Source organism: Hordeum vulgare, chromosome 7H (assembly GCF_904849725.1).
Source record: "Hordeum vulgare subsp. vulgare chromosome 7H, MorexV3_pseudomolecules_assembly, whole genome shotgun sequence".
NCBI lineage: Eukaryota > Viridiplantae > Streptophyta > Magnoliopsida > Poales > Poaceae > Hordeum > Hordeum vulgare.
Window position 1 is genome coordinate 452,688,672 of NC_058524.1, and position 21,432 is coordinate 452,710,103.

Sequence of the window (21,432 nt, forward strand, 5' to 3'; positions counted from 1 at the left end):
AAAGGACTCTTGTAAACCCTAAGGGCTCGACCTGTATATAAAGGCGAGTCCCAGGGAAGGAGAGGGTAGGTTAGAAATCATCGAGTGCTAGGTCACGCGAGTTACGCCCCCTTGTAATCGAAACATCATCAATACAAACACCAAGCAGGACGTAGGCCTTTACCTCCTCACGAGGGGCCGAACCTGGGTAAATCTCTGTCTCGCTCCCGCATAACCCCTTTGAGTCGCCACCAAGGTGCGATGGCTCCAACACTAAGTCCTTTCACGAGGACATCTGCCGTGACAAAACCACGACACCCGCGATCCTAGCTCCTATCGCGATCTCCGCTCCTGCTCGCGGTTCCCCTCACAAGCTCCTTATCCAGCCACCTTCTTGCCAGAAGTCGGCCGCCGGAGCTCGTGCTCCAGGCCTTCCGCAGCCGGCCGCCGGAGCTATTGCTCCAGGCCTTCCGCCGCCGGCCGCCGGAGCTCCTGCCCCTGGTCGCCGGGCCCCCCTCTGTCCATCTGATCTCCAACAGCATCATCTCAACATGATTATTTTCTCTGGAAGACATGATCTACCGGACTAGTGTCTGACCAAGCTGCAGTGCCTCCGGCAACACCTCACCAAGCTCCTCATCTGGCGTGTCGCTGCCTCCTCGTCTAGAAGAACCAGAAAAACAAAAGGCATGCTTAAATTCAATTCTGAAATGAGGAAACCACTGTCTGAAATGTTGAGATGCTTACATAATCTTTGGGCTTAGCCAGCCTAGGTATTGCTGGTGTACCGGCAGCGGGAGGTCATAGTGGTAGAGGTTTGTATACGGGATGATGCCTAATCCACCATCACATGGTTTAATTAGCTTAGAAGTTCGTACCCTGATGTTGAGAGCTGCTTGCTTATGTGTAGAGAATTCAATTACATTGCTGGAGCATGTAATCTATGAGCCTGTTGTAGTAGTCCACTCCTTCCTGGTTCACCTTCCCAGTGCCATCTACAGTTTTATCATACACAACTCAACATCTCAAACTACCTTTGATCCACGGAAAAAAATATTGGATTAAAAGTTAGCAAGCTGCTGTGGTTTGAGGAGGGATCAAACCTCGCACACACCTGGGAAAATCCTGGACCAGGAGATGGACAACCGGTAGGCGTCGGAGCCCATGTTCTTCATTATGCCCACATCCTCCTACACACACCACAAAACAAAGGACCTCCGTCAAGCACCATGACACCACCAAAGAAACACCATAAAACACATAATAGAAACCGGGACGATTGTTCAAGTGCAACACACACACCTTGTACCTATGGCAAGGCTCTTTCTTCCCTTTTTATTGTCTTTGAGACTTGTGGTGGTGAATTCACATCACTAGATCAGATCAGGCATGCATGCAGACCGTAGGTTAAGCATGTAGATCGTGTCTCAAGAACAATGCGACTAAAAGATTCTTAAGTCTACAAATTCACTGCATAATCTGAAGAAAGAATTGGTCTAGATTTCACTACACTATAGTACTGGTCACTACACTACACTACACTACATGGTCACTACCACAATTTGGAGTACTATCATAATCTACTCAAGTCCTTTTACAATAATCTACTCATGTCCTTTTTGAATTTTTTGGTATTTATATGAATTTTTTGGAATTTATTTGAAGTTGTTGGAATTTATTTGCATGTTTAATTTAGAATATTTGGATTAATTTGAACATTTGTCCATAGCAATAGAAAGAACTACTCCTACTCCAAATACTCCAACTCCTACTCCTACTACTCCAAATACTGCTAATCATAATGTACAAATAAGGCATGAACTATCTATGGCACATAGCAAAGCATCACAATACCCAAAGTGGTCAGAAGCTCGTCTTCGCCGTCCCTGCATGATGAGGAAGAAGCTGCAGCACCGAGAAGAAACTAAACTGCAAAAAATTGAAGCAGAAAAAATTAGCTTCTTTACTTACTGTACATATATAGTAAAATTTCAGTAAAAAGAGTTTCATAATTCAGTAAAAATTACTCTACGCGGGAATAGTAATACTCCTATGGTATCTAAACCGTACTCTATCTTAACCCAACAAGTAAACATCAACTCCTACAGGTTACTGGTGGTGAAAAGCTATGCAACCTAGTCACACACTTTGTGTGGTTAGCGCAACTGTCAAAGCATCGTCAGATTTGTCCATCGGTTAGCCAACAACTTCACTTGAGGAAAATTCATATTCCATGAGCAGAAATGCAGACTGAATTTTTTACACACACTGAATTCCATTAGCAGAAATACAACGAGCACTCCTACTCCAAATCACATCACTCTAGACCACAAAAGGGATTTATTCTTCTACAGCTACAGAGTAATGATTTACTCCTACTCCAAATCACAGTACTCCTTGCCATCACAAATCACAGTACTAACACTTTGTGGGATTGCTAGAAATTTGACATGGAGCTGGTAATGGTGTGGTAGCAGTCGCCTACCTGGAGGGAGTCCCCAACATTGACGAAGAGGGAATCGGGGTCGCCATCCGCCGCAGCATGCCGCGGTTCTCCTCCGCCACGCCGAGCTCATCCGCCATCAGCTCCAGCACCCGCGCTCCCACCTCCCGCACCGCGTCGGTGTACTCCTCGAGCGCCGCCCACAACGACGGCGACGGACCTAGAGCCGACGGACAACAAGATGTAGTCGAGCCAACCCATGTCACCGTTGCTGCCGTAGCCGAAGGGCCGCGCCGACGCCTCCAGCTTGTCGTCGTGCGACAACGCGAAGAAGATCCCGCCTTGCTGATGCGAGATCCGGCGATTCGTCGCCGGCTTGGAACAAAAGGTTCGATTTTTTGTGGAACACAGAAGCGAACCGAGGTCGCGACGCCAAGGCGAGGCGATGTGGCGGAGAGGCAAGGGGAGTGGCGAGATCTGAGAGGAGGACGTCGGCCGGCGATGGAGAGGTGTGGGGAGAGGCGATAGTTGAGAGGAGCCCGGCGGTCGATGACGGCGACGACGAGGCGATAGCTGAGAGGGGTGAGGAGAGTGAGTGCGGGGAGCAGAGTGACAAAGACGAGTCGGGAGTGCGGATTGAATACAAAAAACGAGGTTGTTTCTGCAAAATGACCAGGTGCGATAGATTTCCGGGACGGAGGGAGTAACTTATTGTGTTGGATGTGTTTGCAAGGACATTTTATCTTGGCGTGTGGAAGCTTGCTCACGGAGGCAGTGTGCATGGTTTTTCTTTGTCACTACAGATTCTCTTCGCGTTGCTCTCCTTCGTGCGACGGCGGGCTCCTCGGCCGTCCAACCGCGGTGGCGGGAAACCAAAAGCCACGCCTCCCGCCCTCTAAAAACAAAACAAAAATATCCACTGCGCGCGATCTTCCCACTGACACGTCGCACCCACCCTCCCAACCCCACATATCAGCCAGACGCGCGCCAAACCAGCCGCGTCCGCCGTCCCCACCCAGAAACCCTCTCCCCATCCGCATCACCTCTCCCCCGGAGATTCGCGGAGGCAAAAAAAGACGCATTAAAATCTCGCCTCCGCCATTCCTCCCTCCCATATCCGCTCCCCCCAAACCCCAATCTCCGAGCACGCACGCACGCAAGCGAGCCCAGCGCTTCCGCTCCGCACCGCCACGCACCAAACCCTAACCCTAGGTCGGCCATGGCCGGCGACGGGATCGACGCCGCCTTCGAGGACGAGGTGGAGCCGACGGTCACCATCGGCGAGTACCTGGACGGCATCGAGGCCGAGGAGCTGGTAACCCCCCCACGACCACGCGCTCTCGCCATCCGCTGCCGTTTTTTAGCACGATCTGGCGGTGCTCACCTTTTGTTTGCCATACCCTAGGAGGCGGATTTGGTGCTGGGCGGGGACGACGGCAACGAGTGCACCTACGGCGCCGGCTACCTCAAGCGCCAGGCCGTCTTCTCCTGCCTCACCTGCGTGCCCGACGGCGTCGCCGGGGTCTGCACCGCCTGCTGCCTCGCCTGCCACGACGGTCATGAGGTGATCCTCTCCCATCTTCTAGAGAGCCATTTGCTTTAAATGGAGATTTGCTGTTCGCTTGAACTTCAGCTACCAGTACGAAGCTGGATCAGCGTTCATAGGGGTCTGAAAAGTGAGCAGCCAACGAAATGAGGGTGAATAGTATTTGGGGGAATTGTGGATCTAGATTTCCTGCGAGTACCTTTGTGTTGTTATTCCCGATTGATTATGCGCTGTGTACGAGGGGCATTTTTTTTAGGGTGTACCTGAATCGTCAGCAACTCATAGACGTTTTTAAGTAGTTTACTGAGCTGTGACATGCTGTTCTCTGGATTGTTCATGGTTTTTGGTGCTTTATGCTGCATATGAAGTGCATGCAAGGCTGCCAGTGCATTTGAGATTTATTTTGTTTAGTTCAACTGATGGAGCCTACAATAGTTACCATAAAAGGATCCTAGTCAGTCAACCTAGGATCCCAGTTTACTAAGCACTTTCCTGGTATTTTACAATGACCATTGCCATGGTGCTTAGATAGTGACTTGAATGGGTTTATCCACTTCTCAGTTCTGACCTATATTTTTAAGGCGTCCAGGCGCTCAAAGCGCGAGGCAAGGCGATGCCTTAGTCAATTTTTATTAGGCGCTAGGGGGACTAATATGGCAGCCATAAGTAGACATAAAACTGATTCATACCTTGAATTTCCTGGTTGTTGAGCCCACATAGCATCCATTCCTCCCATCCTGTTTCCCATTTCTTCCTTCCACAATAGAAATCTGCATAAAGATGAACATATATCATATATGGTTAAAACTAGGCTTAATTAATAGACCACCATTGGTAAAAAAAAGAGTAAATGACAGAACAAGTGCAAAACAAGATGACAAACATGAGTGCATTACATATTACATAAACTAGGTCCGCAACACAAAATAAATTAGGTTCACAACATAAATTAGGTTCCAAACCCACGATCATAAGCAAGGCTGTCCACTCTCAATTCTCAATAGCCATCATCGAACTCATCCATGGTAGCATTTGTGTTGTCTTCGCCATCTCGGTCAGCAGCAGTTTGATCTTCATCATTATGGGTCACATCAACATCATCTTGAAGAAAGTCTGAATCATCATCCTTTCCATTGGGGATACTTGATTGTTGTTCTTGGTCATCCTCTTCATCATCTTCATGAAGAAATGTTGGGGACGGAGCAGCCCTTTTGCGCTGCCTTTGGTACTGGACATTAACATTTGAGCCCCCCCTTGCCATGGTGCTAGCTCTAGGAAAGTTGCGACCTTGCAGCGACGAACTTGCACCAACAGCCTTATCAACAAGCTCCCATGAAATGTCATCGAGGCCCCCTAGAGCACCTTTGGGGTGGAGGTATTGTTGGGTCAACCCACTCATTGCCCCAATCAAAATCCTCAATGACTAGAGGGTCATAGCTATTGTTACCCATCTTTTCATGCCTCTTTTGAAACCTATCCAAGTTCTTCCGGTTGTATGAAACAAAGACATTGTCATTCAAGATTCGGTGTTGTAACCGGTTCCTTTTCTTGGTATGGGTTTACAAGTACGAATAGCAAATAGAGTGAATAAATAACTTGCTGAGATTACTTGCTGAAACTAACTTGCTCTTGCTGAAATAAAGACAAAGAAGTTACTCACAAATTCAAATGTGCTCCAATTCCTCTCACAACCGGATGATGAAGCACAAAGACTAACAATATGCTTTGCAAACCTTTGTAACTCAACTGCCCGACCACCATATGAACGCCACCAATTAACTAAAATGGTAAAATAAACACACACATGCATTAGGAGTTTGTACTTTGTACAGAAAATAACATGCTGAAATTAACTTGCTTGTTGCTGAAATTAACTTTAGTTCACTTACGAGGGTTTCTTTTGACCATGTTATTGATTGCCATCACATTAGCAAAGGGTCCTTGCTTGTCCTCATAGACAACGGCTTGTGCATCAATCTTGTTGCGAGCATTGACATCAAGTACTGTTTGTGCAAGGACATGCATTAAAACAACTTCTTAGCTCCCCAATTAGGGCATCATCACCACTCTCGACAATAGGGAAGTATTTTCCAGGGTTCAAAAACAAAGCAGCCCCATACAATGGATGATCCATTTGATTCTCCCAACGTTTGTCATCAATGTTCATGATCTTCTTGAGCAAAGCTTGCTTGTTTTGGTGGGGAAAACCTTGATTGATCCTCTCCTTTGCGAACCTCATTAGTGCTGTAATTTCTGGCATGGCAGGAATCTCATCACCATCCGCTAGCCTAAGCACTCGAAGTAGTGTACCTGAAGCTCTAAGGCAGTCCTCAATTGCATGCCACCAATCCGCTGAAAGCGCAATGTCTTGCACATTCAAACCGGCTGCAGTTTTGGCCAATTTGTTTCCAACCCATGCTTGACATGTAAATAGACTCCTCAATGCTTGCTTGTGCTTGACCAAACTCTTAAGAGCAAGAATAGATGTGGCAAAGCGAGTGGCTGCGGGTCTCACAAGATCCAGCCCACCCGTTGCCTTCCTCCATGCCTATAGATGAAAGTGGTGACTCGTTTACCCCGTGCAATAGGCTTCTTAAATGCCTTTAGCTTCTCTATATCTTCCAACATTAGGTCCAAGCAATGGCATGCACATGGACTCCAATATAGTGTAGGAATCCTTTGCATTAGAATCCGCTGCCTTGTAGTTAGCACCATTGTCGGTGACAACTTGGACAACATTCTCTTTACCGACATCCTCAATTCTCTTCTCTAGCAAATCTGCTATCATCTGAGCATCTTGGCATTCACTTGATGCATCAACCGACTCCAAGAAGTAAGTGCCTGCCGGGCTGTTTACAAGGAAGTTGATCAAGTGGCGTCCTCTTTTATCGGATCAGCCATCTGACATTAGTGTGCAGCCATATTGCTTCCATGCTAGCTCGTGCTTCACCCTCAACTGTTTGTTTCCTTCACACAATTCCTAAGCAATGGCTCCCGCAGCTCATGAGGAGAAGGAGGCTTGTTACCCGAGCCATATTGACAAGAGGCTTCTATTGCAATCTGGAATTGCCTAGAGCTTGCAACATTGAAAGGTATGCCACACATAGAAAAACAATGCCCACTGCATACTCACATAGTGCCTCTCTTCCGGTGTTTTTGTGCTGGACTCCATGGTGCTTTGAGAGCAACCGGAGCGTCTTTCATCAACAACATCCTCAGGTTTTTTCCTAAGCATGGAAATAATTGACTTGGCTGCAACAGATTGACACTTTTTGCCTGAAATTTTTACCGCAAAGGCTTTCTTGTTCTTGGCTGCTGTCCCTGAACTTGGTCTTGTAGTGGAGGCTTGAACTGTCCCTGCTGCATCTACCTCCACTACATCATCATCATCTGGCTGTCCTATGTTTCTCCTGTTCTTTTCCAAATATTCTAACATCTTCCTCCCCAGTTCTGCGGTAGCCTTTGGACAACCTGTTGCATCCCCCCCCCCCCCCCTGCCAGCAAGATGCTCTTTGTGTCTCTTGATCCCTTCCAGAAGTTATCTTGCCACAAAGATTGCATACAACATTATTGATGTTGCCAGGTTTTCACCAATACCCATAATTCCAACCTGGACATCATTCCTTATTATAATCTACAGATCTTCTAGCATAGTAGCAAAAGTTACTGCATTAAACTTATCACTAACAACATCATGCATTATTTTAGTCAACCAAAGAGCCCATCATGCATTATTCTAAACATCCAGGCATCCACTAAGGCACTGACCACTATAAGTGAGGCAGTGAGCAACCAGCAAAGCAGCTAGCACAAAACAGTGAGCAACAAGCAAAGAAAAAAGAGAGCAGAGGAGGGTGTGGGAGAAGGGCGAGGGAGGTATACCTTACACTGTTGGCAGTTGGCTCCTTGCTGTTGCTTGTTGCTGCTGTACTGGAGATGAAGAGGAGCTGCTGGAGAGGAGGAGCTGTTGGAGATGGGGGGTGGGGGAGCTGCCGGAGAGGATCTGCTGCAGAGGAGGAAGCAGATCTGCTGGAGAAAAGGAGGGGGAGGAGTGTGTGGATTGGGGCTGTTTCTCTCTCTCTTTCTCCCCTCTTACCTGTTGGCACCAACAACGTTTTTGTTTCCTGCCTAAAATAGCTCCCCTGCCTGCCTGGCAAGCTAAGGCGTCCAAAATGGACCAAGGCAACAACCTGGACGCCTAAGCAGACGCCTCAGACGCCTTAAAGCTTAAGGCGGATGCCTTACAGTCACCTAAGGCGAGGTGGACGTCTCGAGCTCGCAGGCCGCCCTGATGCCTTAAAAACCATGGCTCTGCCCAACACAATTTTAACTTGTAAGATTGGTCTCCAGGCTGAAATTGTGCACATATTTATTGCCGGTGTAGATAATTTATTCAGGAGGTATGTACATATAAAATTAGGGGTGAATCTTGTTCGTGGTAATATCTGTTAGATCGGACCAGGCAATGCCATGCTTTTCAGTACACTGATATTTTTTAGCAGAAAATGTGGTGCTGTGTTATGGTTCATGAGATCACTTGTATAATTTTGTTTTGAATTTTCCTCCCAATCAGTTTGTTTCCCATTTGCATACATAGAATTCAGGAAATGTAGCATGATGATTACTCAGTTACTATCTTCTGTAACCTTGTCTGTAATTGTGCATAACTAATGCCTAGAAAGTTTGCCTTGTTTTTTTCTATAGGTTGTTGAACTTTGGACGAAGCGAAATTTTCGTTGTGACTGTGGCAACTCAAAGTTTGGAGGTCACCTCTGCAAACTTAGCCCTGAGAAAGATCCTGAAAATCCAGCAAATTCTTATAATCAGAACTTCAAGGGTTCCTACTGCACATGCAGTAGGCCCTATCCTGATCCAGAAGCCAAGGAGCAAGTTGAAATGATTCAGTGCTGTATTTGTGAGGACTGGTTTCATGAAGATCATATTGGGCTTGACTCTTTGGAGAAGGTTTTCTACTTTCCACACTTTTTTTAAGGGGATCATATGTGCTAACTGCTTCAAGTGTTGATTCTTATGAATGTTTGCATGATTTTGTATGACATATACCTTGAACTGTTTTCTAGTGCTGCTGCTAGGTTTTGATTTTCAGAAACATGGCATCAGCAGCCAATGTGCTACTCCCTCCGTCCACAATATAAGATCGTTTTCAAGCTAACGTAGCTTAATAAATGATCTTACATTGTGCGATGGAGGGTGTATTTTCTTGGTCTGTCATTACTCATTACCTTCCTTACTGGGTGAAAGTAGAAAACAAATGAATTTGCGTCTTCAGTGTTGTCTTGCTACTCCACTTGCCTTTCCGCCCCCAGAAGTACCTACATAGCTTCTTGACCCCCCCCCCCCCCCCTAGCTTAATAAATGATCTTACATTGTGGGATGGAGGGCGCATTTTCTTGGTCTGTCATTACTCATTACCTTCCTTACTTGGTGAAAGTAGAAAACAAATGAATTTTCGTCTTCAGTGTTGTCTTGCTACTGCACTTGACTTTCCACCCCTAGAAGTACCTACATAGCTTCTTGACTTGTCTCCTCCCCCTGCCCCCCCTAGAAGTATGATTGCCCATAAAATGGTTATGTTACTTCCAACTGAGCATCTCTTCTTCATCAGTCCTATAACTAAGCCTACGTATTGATATAGCCCATATTAATGCTTAGAGGCTTTAGCAGGTGCTGCGATCTGCTTTGCTATTAATTAATACATGTTTTTGCTTTGTTTATTAGTACTACAGATTTTCAGTTATTCATAGGTGGTTTGTGCTTAATGACTTCCTTGCATTTTAGATACCAAAAGATGAGGAAGGGGAGCCACTGTATGAAGAATTCATATGCCATCAATGTTCGCCTGTTTGTTATTTCTTGAAACTCTATCCTGATATGATCTGGGCTTCTAGTAACCAGTCTGTGTCAGAAGCTGTTACTGCTGATTCAAATGGTATGGAAGGAGGTTCTTCAGGTCATGTTGATACTGAGAAAAATGAAAACGGTGCTCCTGTAGACCATCGAAGCATTGAAAATACCTCTGTCGAGGAGAACTGTACAAAAGACATTGAAGCTTCAGATAAGTCCATTTTGGGTGACAATTCAGGTGGCAACTGTAAGATAGGAGTGGATATAAATACAACATCAGCTGATTCAGAGAAAATTATGCCCCTGTTCATGTCAAAAGGCTGGAGAGAGACCCTGTGTAAATGTGGAACATGCACCAACTTCTATGCACAACGAGGCATTGCACATCTTACTGATAAGGAGGACTCTATTGAGGAATACGAGAAGATAGCTAAGCAGAAAAGGGAGAAGAAGTTGGAACAGCAGGAAGGAGCTGAAGCTAATTTCATCAATTCACTTGACCATGTCCAGAAGATAGAGATTCTGAGTGGCATCAATGACATGAAAAATGAGTTTCAATCCTTCATGGTAAAATTCTCTGCTTATTTGACTATTGCTCACTTGCCTGTAAGTTGTTGGTTATTTCTACATGCACTGATACCTGTAGCTTGTGTGCCTTCATGCTTGTGCTATCTATTCATTGAAATTAGACCAACACCTATACTAATACAGAGAAAGGGTTCAATGTCAGCATAGTTCAAAGTCCATCAGTACTTCTAGCTTCTGAGCAATACAACAATAACAATATCTTATATTAGTCACAGTAAATCTCTGATTTTAAATCACCACTGTCCATTTGCTATATAGTAGAGTCAGTTATTGTTAGCAACATGATCTAGTTACTGGTTAATTAAAAGTAAGTGCTGCAACGAATACCTAATCAAATAACCCGGCAGCAACCATGGTGGCATGGCTTTATTATCAATACCTAATTACATGGCCAACATCCAGTTTCTTTTGTTGATTTGGTCTGAGTTGGTGAGTTCTCATATAGTTCTGGTTAAATCTTAGAAGTTCTGCTCCTTGTTCTAAATATAGGAGAATGGATTATTCAAAGAAATTCTGATGGTGAGATGTGAATCATACACTAAGCGGTGTTAATTAAGATCTCATAGCGTACATGCCCAGGTGAATCTATAAAAATACAATTATTTTTCCTTACCAAATATGCTTCATGGCACATGTTATCAAATAAAATCAGGCCAGGCAGAACTGCTGCATCTATCAGATTTTTTTCCTTCTGGAAATGAGGGAATTCCTCTAGCCTTTGCATCGATTGATGCACTCAGCCATCTTTATTGCAAAGTATTGGAACTGTACAAGTGAAAAGCAAGAAAAACAGACTCTAAAAGGCGATAAAGACTACAGTAGAGTTTATGCCACAGCTCATGCATCACATATACTTAGACTGCCATCCAAATTGGTTGAGTAGTCTTATCTACCATCAAGTGGCTGCACCCAGAGAACAAAGAATCATGCGTCTCCAGACAATGCAGTTAGCACCATGCATGGATCCAATGTGTAGCCATATGAATAACCTGCAAGGAAATAGGCAAGTCCTTTTTGTTAAAAATAATATCATTACAACATGCATGATCAAACATGGGTGGTTTTGAACATTGTGTTTTGGTAAGATAGATACTTCATGCATAACCGTTGGTGCTAAATGTTGGTGCTTGGTTGGTTCTAAATGTTGCTGGGTCCATAGGACTGAATGCACAGCCACAGGCCTGCATGGTGTAGGATCAGGGTTCTCTAGCAGGGATGCAAGTATCCAACATGTTCTGCATAACTCATTTGCAGTCTCAGATTTGCATGCATGTTTCACTAATTTGTTATTCTGCATATGAAAGTTTTTCTTGACTATGTGTATAAGTATATTTGAATTTCTTTGATATGTATATCTGCATTGCCATTCATTATCTTAAAAAAAATTCCATTTCATTGTTCATATCTGCCCATGTGCTTTATGTTCACTACAATTCTATTTCAACATGATGGCAAAATTAACGTCTGTTTCCTTATTTTATTAAGTTGTATAGTTTGTTATGCATATTTATAGTTCATTTCTTTTGTCCATGTACCTGATGGGTGTTTATTTGTGACTTTGAGCAGGAATCCTTTGATCCATCAAAAACAGTCACATCTGATGACGTACAATCTATTTTCAAGAATCTTGCTAGGAAGAAGCAGAGGTTATCCTGAGCATCAATTGCTCCAGGTCTTTTGCTTGAGCGGGTTGAGTTGAGCCTAATGCCCCGCTGCTGCTAAGCTAAACTTTCCAACTGTTATCTGGCCACCGTCTTGTGTGGGTACTGTTAACTTATGCTGTGGCCACCACGGCGTGTTTATCTAGTACTGTAATGCTCATCGTAGTTGTGCTAGATGTTTCAAAGTCAGCTCGTGGTAGTGATCCGAGCGACCGGTGGAGTGAACTGCAATGTTCATTTGGATCAGAACTTTGTGGTGATTCCTATTGCCCAAAAATGTGTTCTCCATTGTGCTGCCCTTTGATTCTTTTGGCTTGTTCTTTATTTGCGCACTTTTTGCTGCAGCAGAGAACTACTCTTGGTTTGGCGTACTTGGTGACGGCTTTGCTGTTTGTTTGGACGTGGGTTGGGGTGTGGGCTGCTGCTGCTGAGCAATGTTTGCCGCTCTATTAGCAAAGTGATTGTGGCTGTAGAAACTCCAACACGGCTTCAACACAGGCCCCACAACTTAATATACGTCCATCAGAGCATTGAGAGCATCTACAACTGGATTTGGCAAAACTGACTCCACAACTTAATAGACATCCATGAGAGCAATGAGAGCCTCTACAACTTGATTTGGCAAAACCCCTGCGGACGTGCTATTGACCGGTTAAATTTGCTGTTTTGCATCAGGGTACGCCTTAAATCCATAAAAAACATGTAAACAATGTACTCATTAGATCAACTATACCATCCTAATACTTGTTGGAGATGTCCATTATTTTTGTGCCGGCTTCGGGTACATGGGTGGCAGCCGCAGTTCCGACTGCTTCACCTTTTCCTTCACGAATAGTTTGGCAAAAGGGCGTTGGTCACTGCTTGTTTTTGCTGGATGAAGCGACGGTTGGTTTTCACATATGCCTTATTCTTGATGGACTCCAGCTCCTCCTTCGGAACCGGATGTTGCTCCTCGATTTGGAAGTGGCGCTTCGACGTAAGCATAGCGTAGGCAGTTTTCTTTTGCTGGGCCATGGCAAAGCCGGGCGGCATAGGACGAACGACGAAGTGAGAGAGAGGAGATGGATGGGCTTGAGCTGGCAACACAAAGAGGGAGGAGGTGGATTTGGCATTTTGGCTACAGTTGGGGGACACCCGTTGGCTTAAATACCCAAATTTGGTTTTGGATGGTGAGCCAGAGCAGCGCCACACGACGTTCACGCCCCATCGGAGGAGACATACATCAGACCGCTTGGTTTTCATGCGGTTCCATATGAGACCCCATCATCAGCCCGACGCGCTCGGGCGTGCTTAGGCACATGTCCACCCTAGTTTGTGCTGGATATGTGGGGTGTCGGTCACCCGGACGTTTGAGGCCTGTTTGAGGAGCTCGTGTGGGTGCTTTTCTGTGACCGGGCAATGATCGGGCAGTCCGCCCGGACTTTTGAGGCGCGTATGTGGCGTTCGGCTGTAGATGCTGTAAGATGCTTAGTGGCGCGAAAGACTTCCCAAGAGTAGCAGTTGAACAATAGGGGCATGCAGACCTTTTGGCCCGTATCTGCTCTGTCTTTTCATGCATTCTTTTTACCGCGGCCTTCGGATGACCATGAGGGCTTCTAACGCTATGTACAATGCAAGGAGCTTAGGATGGTGCTTAGAAGAATAAACCAGTCTTTCGATGCTTATTTATCTTAATTAGGCGTCTCTCATGTAAAAATAGACACCGATGCTTTTAAAAAAACACGGTTTAATTTTGTAAACACCTTCCTAAGCACCTAGCATTGTATAAGGTTTAATACTAGTTCTAGAGCTTTCGACACTACCACCGTGAGGTGCTTGGATCTAGATCTCACAATAATGACGAAATTGGGGAATTCAAACTAGATATTTGAATTACACAGAGGCGTTCCACCCAACCTCCCTCACACTAGCGACCGTACACATCGACCAAAGCCGCCTAGTCCATCACCATCTGCGTAAAGGAGTAGCCAACGGCTATAAGTACTATTACACCCGAGTTATCACGCCCAATATGGGCTTGCAAGCCACTGGGTAAGTTCCCGGCCCTTGTCGACTTGGGCCTTGACACTGATGCTGTAGTCTTATGGTTGTTGTCGATAACATGGTCTGGTGCTGCTCCCTTCTCTTCAGGTATAGCCTGGATCATTAGTGGGTCACTGACATCCCCTTTGTTTAGTAGCAGCTTGACCCCAAGCCGCAGCTCGACGAAACTGTTGACGTAAGGACTCAAGGTCCTCACATGTAGCTTCAGAAGGAGTGGAATCACTCGAGAGTACCAATCCTTGTGCCACTGTATTCTTGCCGTCCTGAAGAACTTGTGTCTGAAGAAGTTGCACTGGAACCTGCAGATGGAGAGATTCGGAAGGCAAATTTGGCTGGACTGCAGAAGTAGAAGAAACAACCTTCTTGTGATGGGAAACATGAAAAACTGGGTGAATTTTACTGGTAGGAGGCAACCGCAGCCTGTATGCTACTTCGCCTATCTTATTAATGATCTTGTAAGGGTCGAGATACTTGAATGACAGTTTGTGATTGGCCCTGCGCACAACTGAAGACTACACATAAGGTTGGAGTTTCAGAAAAACCATATCTCCGACCACAAAGCTCCTCTCAGTTTTGTGCTTATCAACCTGAACTTTCATGCTGTGCTGAGCTCTATGCAAGTGCTGGGGAACAGTCCAAAACTGTCCGTCTCTCTTGCAGTCAGTGTTGAATATGAAGAGCATAAAAAAATGTCACTAACAGAAATGCCCAAGTATCTAGGAGGATCTTCATACAAAATTTCAAAAGGAGACTTGCCAATTGCAGAATGCCAATTGGTGTTGTACCGAAACTCACACATGGGAAGCCACTTACTCCATTTGTGTGTGTGTGTTGGGGGGGGGGGGGGGGGTGAACTCACACATGCACACCTCATGTTAGGTTGTGTTTCGGTTGTATTGATCAAGGATTGCCAGAATGTACTAGTAAAGATATGATCTCTCTCAGATACAATATACTATGGCATACCATGCAACTTATACACATTGTCCAAGAAGATTTCAACAACCTTGGTAGTAGTGAAAGTATGTTCAAGGGGCTTGAAAAGACCCTACTTGGTAAATATGTCAATGACCAGAAACACGCAATCAAAGTGAGCTGAAATAGGGAGACCACTGATGAAATCCATAGTGACATATTCCTAGGTTTTCTTAGGAGCTGGACGTGGTGACAATAGCCGTGGGTAATTAACTCTCTCTGGCTTAGCTTGCTGACAAGTGAGGCAGGATTGCGCTTTGTCCTTGATGAATTTCTTCATGCCAGACCATCTTAACAGAGAATGAATCCTATGATATGTCACAGGAAATCTTGAATCACCACCCAGTGTGCTGTCTTGGAACGTAGCAATTTTGTTGTTGTGGAGATCAAGTTTCCTACCAATACATATAGCTCCTCTGTATCTAATGATACCATGTAACAGATGATAGTCAGGTTTGGAAGAGGGGTCAACAACTACATGTTGGAGTAATTCAGTAGCTGCTTTATCACCATCATAGATATCCATGATTTCTACTATCCACATAGGCTGAGCTCTAGAAACAGATAACGACTAAAACTTTGGTGGACTCCTTGACACGACATTAGTGACATAATTATCAGTTCCCCTTTTGTAGACTATTGATAGTCAAGTCCCATCAGTTTGGTAAGTGCTTTTTGCTGCCGAAGAGTGTGTAATTTATGACTCTGCAAATGGACTAAGCTCTTCTGAACAATTGTGATAACAAAATGCTACACTTGTAAATATGATCTCCATTTCTCTACTGCTAACAATATATCCATGTATTCCTTTTCATAAACCGAGAGAGCCCTGTTTTTAGGGCCTAGGGCCTTGCTAACATAAGCCAACGAATGGCCTGCACCAATGCCTTTGTCATATCCATCTGTTTCTATGATAAAGGGTTTATCAAACCAAGGAAGATCTAGCACACGAGCTTCTAGTAGGGCTCTTTTAAGAACATAGAAAACTTCTTCAACTAGTGGAGTCCATAGGAATGGCACCCCTTTATTCATGAGTTCAGTTAAGGGCTTGCCGATAATACCATAGTGTTGAATAAATTTCCTGTAATATCCACCGAGGCCAAGAAATACTATGACTTCCTTAACATTAGTAGGAGTGGGACAATTTTGCACAACGGTAATTTTAGTGGAATCAGTTGCAACACATGCAACACTGATGGTGTGGCCCAAATAGTCTACTTGTTGATGAGAAAAAGCACATTTGGACATTTTGACCTTCCATTGATTAGCTCTCAACAATTCCAATACTTCTCTAACATGTGACAGGTGTTCCTGATATGTTTACTGAAAACCAAGATATCATCAAAGAAACATAATGTATGCTTCTTGTTGATGGGTCTTAATGTGGTATTCATGGATCCCTGGAAGGTGCTAGGAGCTTCACTAAGTCCAAAGGCCAAGACATTGAACTCATTGTGTCCAATATGAGTGGAAAAACAGTTTCATACTCCTCTCCTAGAGCCAGCCTAATCTCGTGGTAACCATTCCTTCAACTTAGTGAACAAAGCAACACCAAACAACTCATCCAAAAATTCATGTATAAACATACACTGGAAATTTCCCTCTTACATTCATTGCATTAAGCATTCTGTAATTAATAACCAGTCGCCACTCTCCACCTTTTTTCTTTACAAGTAACACAAGAAAGGAAAAATGGATTTTGCCGACTCCGATTATGCGAGCATTAATAAGTTCATTGATTTGCCTCTCCAACTCATCCTTCAACTGAGGCACAATTCTATAGGGTCTCACTGACACTAGATTTGCTCATGGAATCAAGGGAATATGATGATCACAGTGCCTTTTTGGTGGTAGCTCCTTAGGAGTTTCAAACACATGTGCAAATTCATCAATGAGCTGTTACATTTTTGAAGGAATGGGAGGAGGTTCTGTGACCTAGATAGTTGAAATAGACACACAAGTGTAAGCACTCTCAACTGAGATGCCCCCTACAAGGTAACCGGTTGAAAGCACAATTGATTCCTAAGGTGGTTTTGGTAATTAATCACAACATATGTATCATTGGACTAATGAGTTTATTCAAGTATATTTCAGAAAAGTTCAAAGATGCTTTGGCTATAGGATTGTGAGGAGATGCCCCTTGATGAAGGAAAGAATAGGATTGGCTCATGCTTCATGCAACAAGACTCTTCATTTTATACTTTGTGAGAAATCACTTTGAGTCCATAGGAAAGCCAATACTATTAAAAGGGGATGATGTATTATGATGAATTGGTTGCCCAAGTGCTTAGAGGTAGCCACCAAAAATACTCAGCCACTCCCCCACAAAATATCTGTGTCCAAAACCCAAACCAGCAAATTCGATGCCACCAACAATTTCCATTCAGCCCTACCGATTTTACACTTGACAGAACCTATGCCAAACCCTACCATCCCGGTACCACCAACATTCCTATCGGTGCCACCGAGATTCAGTGACCAACTTTCTGTTGAGAAGATTTCAAGAATCGGAATTTCCGAGTTTGAAATCGGTCTCACCGAGATTTGGAAACTGGTCTAGGTCATCGTATCGATACCATCGAGATTCCTATACAGGTTTCATCGACAATTCAAAAGTTGCCACATTTAGTGCAACTCGGTACCATCGAGATTCATTTCGATGTCATCGAGTTGGGCAATAATGTTGTAACGGTTGGATTTTGGGAGATGCCTATATATACCCCTCCACCTACCTCTCACTTGTAGAGGAAGCACTCAAAACACACACACACTTGCCAGATCCATTTTTCTGAGAGAGAACCACCTACTCATGTGTTGAGATCAAGAGATTCCATTCCAACCATTTGAACCTTGATTTCTAGCCTCCCAAGTTTCTTTCCACAATATCAATCTCTCCTACCCCTTCCAAATATGAGAGAGTGATTGAGTGTTGAGGAGACTATCTTTAGAAGCACAAGAGCAAGGAGTTCATCGTTCTACCACATCTATTACCTTTTGGAGGGTGGTGCCTCCTAGATTGGTTAGGTGTCGCTTGGGAGCCTCCTACTTCGTGTTGTGGAGTTGAACCAAGATGTTTGTAAGGGCAAGGAGATTTCCTACTTCATGAAGATCTACCGTGAGTGAGGCTAGTCCTGTGTGGACGGAAGCCGTGGTGGGATAGACAAGGACGCTTCTTTATGGACCCCTTGTGGGTGGAGCCCTCCATGGACTTTCGCAGCCCTTACCCTTCGTGGGTTGAAGTTTCCACTAGCATGGACGTACGATAGCGCCACCTATCGAAACCATGCCAAAAATCACCATGTCAACCTTTGCGTTTGATCTCCCTACCTTACCCTCTATTTTACACTTGCATGCTTTATTTTTCGCTCCTACACTCTTAGATGTGCATGTGTAGGGTGTACTTGACTAGTCATCATTGCTAAAACTGCCCCACTCTTAAAATTGGGAAAAGGCTAAGTTTTTATCCTGTCAAGTAGTCTAATCACCCCCCTCTAGACATACTCTCGATCCTACAATTGATATCGGAGCTTTGGTCTCCATTGCATTGGTTTCACAACCTAGGAGAGTATGGCGTCTAGTGAGGGAAATTATCATCGTAGAGGTCCATATTTCGATGTCACTAATTTCGCTAGTTGGAAGCATAAGATGAAAATGCATATTCTTGGTCATAATCGTGCCGTTTAAGTTGTTTTTCATGTTGGTGTGCAAGGTGATTTCTTCGAAGAAGGAAAAGAACCGGATCGTGATGCGATAGCGGATGAGCTGAAGATGTTGCAATACAATGCTCAAGCCTGTGATATCCTGTTCAACTGCTTATGTCCCGAAGAATTCAACGAAATCATTTGCCTTGAGATTGCAAAGGAAATTTGGGATACTTTGGTTGATATGCATGAAGGAACTGAAGAGATCAACCTCATGGTCAGAAAACTCAACAAGTTCTATGAGATTAGAGGCAAAGAAAGAAGCTCAAGCTCAAGATATGATGAGAAGCGTTCGTCTAGTCGTGATCGAAACTTCTACAACCGTGGAAATCCCGAACACTTTTCCAATGTGTGCTCGGCTCCCCACAAATGAAGAGAAGAGTCACCTAGAAGACTAAGCTCAAGAGACGAGTCACCTCGCAGAGAGAGAAGGAGTAGAGAAGATCATTATGAACGAACACACTCCTGGAGAGGCAACGAATCGGAGAAGGACAAGTAGACCAAGAGCAGTTCAAGAAGAAGACATCAAGATCACGTTGGTGAATGATTTTCCGGCTCCGAGTCTGACAACCAATCCGAGAGAAGCTACCACTCCAACTTCGACTACAGTTAAGATGAAGGTGTTGCCAACATTTCGCTCGTTTCCTCTAACTCATACGACTTATTTGATTCATTAAATGAAGTGATTGGAAACTGCTTCATGGCAAAAGGCCCCAAGGTATCACACCCCAAGTACTTTGACTTTGATAGTGATGAGGATGACTTGTTAGGAGATGATGACTTGCTCTTTGATAAGACTAGTGATAACATTGAAAATGAACTTGAAAGTATTCATGCTAGTCAAGAGAAATCGAATGATGATGATAAGAAAGAGATTGAACGACTAACTAGAGAATTAAACACTCTTAAGTTAGCTCATGAAACTACTCTAGAAGATCATATAGTGCTTGCAAGAACTCATGAGAAGCTACGCTTTGAGAAGCTAAATTTAGAGCAAGAGCATGAGTTTCTAAAAGCAATCAATGATGATCTTTGAAAGAAGAGTTCTTCTTATCTAGCCAAACGATTACTCTTGTCTACTTTTGTTGCACAAGTTAAACCTAAGAACACTAGTAACAAAGGCAAGAAATTTTCTTCATCTAGTAACAACAATGCTAAAGCTAGATCAAATGATGTTGTTGCTAGTAGCTCTATTGATTCCATTAATAATTCTCTTAGCCAAGTTACACTTGATCAAGAAAACGATTTACTGAAAGGGATTATAAAGAGAGGTGTCTTCAAGAGTATTGCCGAAAGTAAGAAAGTTGAAAAAGATATGCGCAAGCAAGGAGGACATCAGAGAAGCAAGGTGTTGGCTATATCAACGTCAACAGAGGTGATTGGGAAGAAGGTCTATATCCCATTCCCAAGTTTGTTCCTCAAGAGGAGAAGTATGATCCTACTCCTCCCAAGGGAACAAGCTCTCACGGTGGCCTTCTACCACAAGACCACAAGGGCAAGGGAAAGCTTCAAGAGGAGATTGACTCATTTGAGGAAGAACCCGAAGCCAAGGTCGAGTGGGTTCCCAAGGACACTTCTAGTACTACCTCATCTATTTCTACCACAACTCCAAGGATACCCATCAAGTTGATGTGGTACCCAAGAGGAAGAACTAGAATGTTCTTGAGGGGTGACTCCTCCAATGAAATTCACTCTTATTCATTTTGGCAAGAACTACATGCAATCAACTCCAACCATATGCATTAGTTCAAGGAGTCACACATTACCTCAAAGGTGAGCAAGGGACAAGGTAATTAATGCATCGTTGGACATCACCTCCCATGTGTTTCACTCCATGTCCATAGATAACTTTGCATTTGTTCCTTTTGCTTTGGGACTAACCCATGTAGGTGAGAAGAGTAAGAAACAACAAGGATTGCTCCCAACTCAAGTTGATCTTCATCAACAATGAGAATCCACCACCACTACACCCACTTGAAGTCTTCTACGACAAGACCCAAGGTTAGTTTATCCCTCTTAGGGGGTATGTCACATCTAAGGGGAGCTTTACTCTAAGACTTGAGTATAAGCGTCTCCGAAATGATGTGAACACATTAATGCATTACGTAAAAGTGGTAACCCCACTTGTGCTTAATCGATGAGTATGACCTATGATAAAGTATTCTTACTTGGCTCCTAAGTCAATATACTCATATATAGATGACTTCATCATCGCCAAAGTGCTTGATAGATGCTAGAATGTTTGTGCATGTTCACCATGTTTTATTTGACATCCTATTGTGTGAGCATGTTGGTATGCATGTTTTTCTCATTCGAGGATATCCAGTTGTTGCTATTTGGCTTTATATTTTCTTTTGGCCAATTGGATATACAAGAATGCCTAAGTACCCTCCTCTAGCTATCTATGCTTTCTCGTCTCAAATTCTATTCATGCTTCATCACAAAAATTGAGCAAGCACTTTAGGGACACTCTGTGTGAGGAGCACTCGGAGATCCGTCTCGACAAGGGATATATTCCAAAACCTCCCAAAGTGCATCTCGGTGTGACCAACCTCAAAATCTCGGTCTCACCGAAGCCTAGGGTTGATTAGGTTTTATCATCTCGGTGCAACCAAGTTTAGCTTTTCGGCC

At 44.1% G+C, this 21,432-nt stretch overlaps 1 protein-coding gene across 2 annotated transcripts; it reads left to right on the top strand.

Moving 5' to 3' along the window:
- The first annotated feature begins 3,425 nt into the window (after positions 1-3,425).
- On the top strand, positions 3,426-12,386 carry LOC123406989 (putative E3 ubiquitin-protein ligase UBR7). 2 transcript variants are annotated; one of them, XM_045100012.1, is made up of 5 exons: positions 3,426-3,737; positions 3,828-3,986; positions 8,673-8,933; positions 9,768-10,400; positions 11,988-12,386. In XM_045100012.1, the coding sequence occupies exons 1-5, from the start codon at positions 3,642-3,644 to the stop codon at positions 12,075-12,077; spliced, it is 1,239 nt and encodes a 412-aa protein (XP_044955947.1). In that variant the 5' UTR covers positions 3,426-3,641; the 3' UTR covers positions 12,078-12,386. The 2 variants fall into 2 exon arrangements, with proteins under 2 accessions (XP_044955947.1, XP_044955946.1); XM_045100011.1 differs by having other exon boundaries at positions 3,470-3,737; positions 9,768-12,003.
- Positions 12,387-21,432: the final 9,046 nt, after the last annotated feature.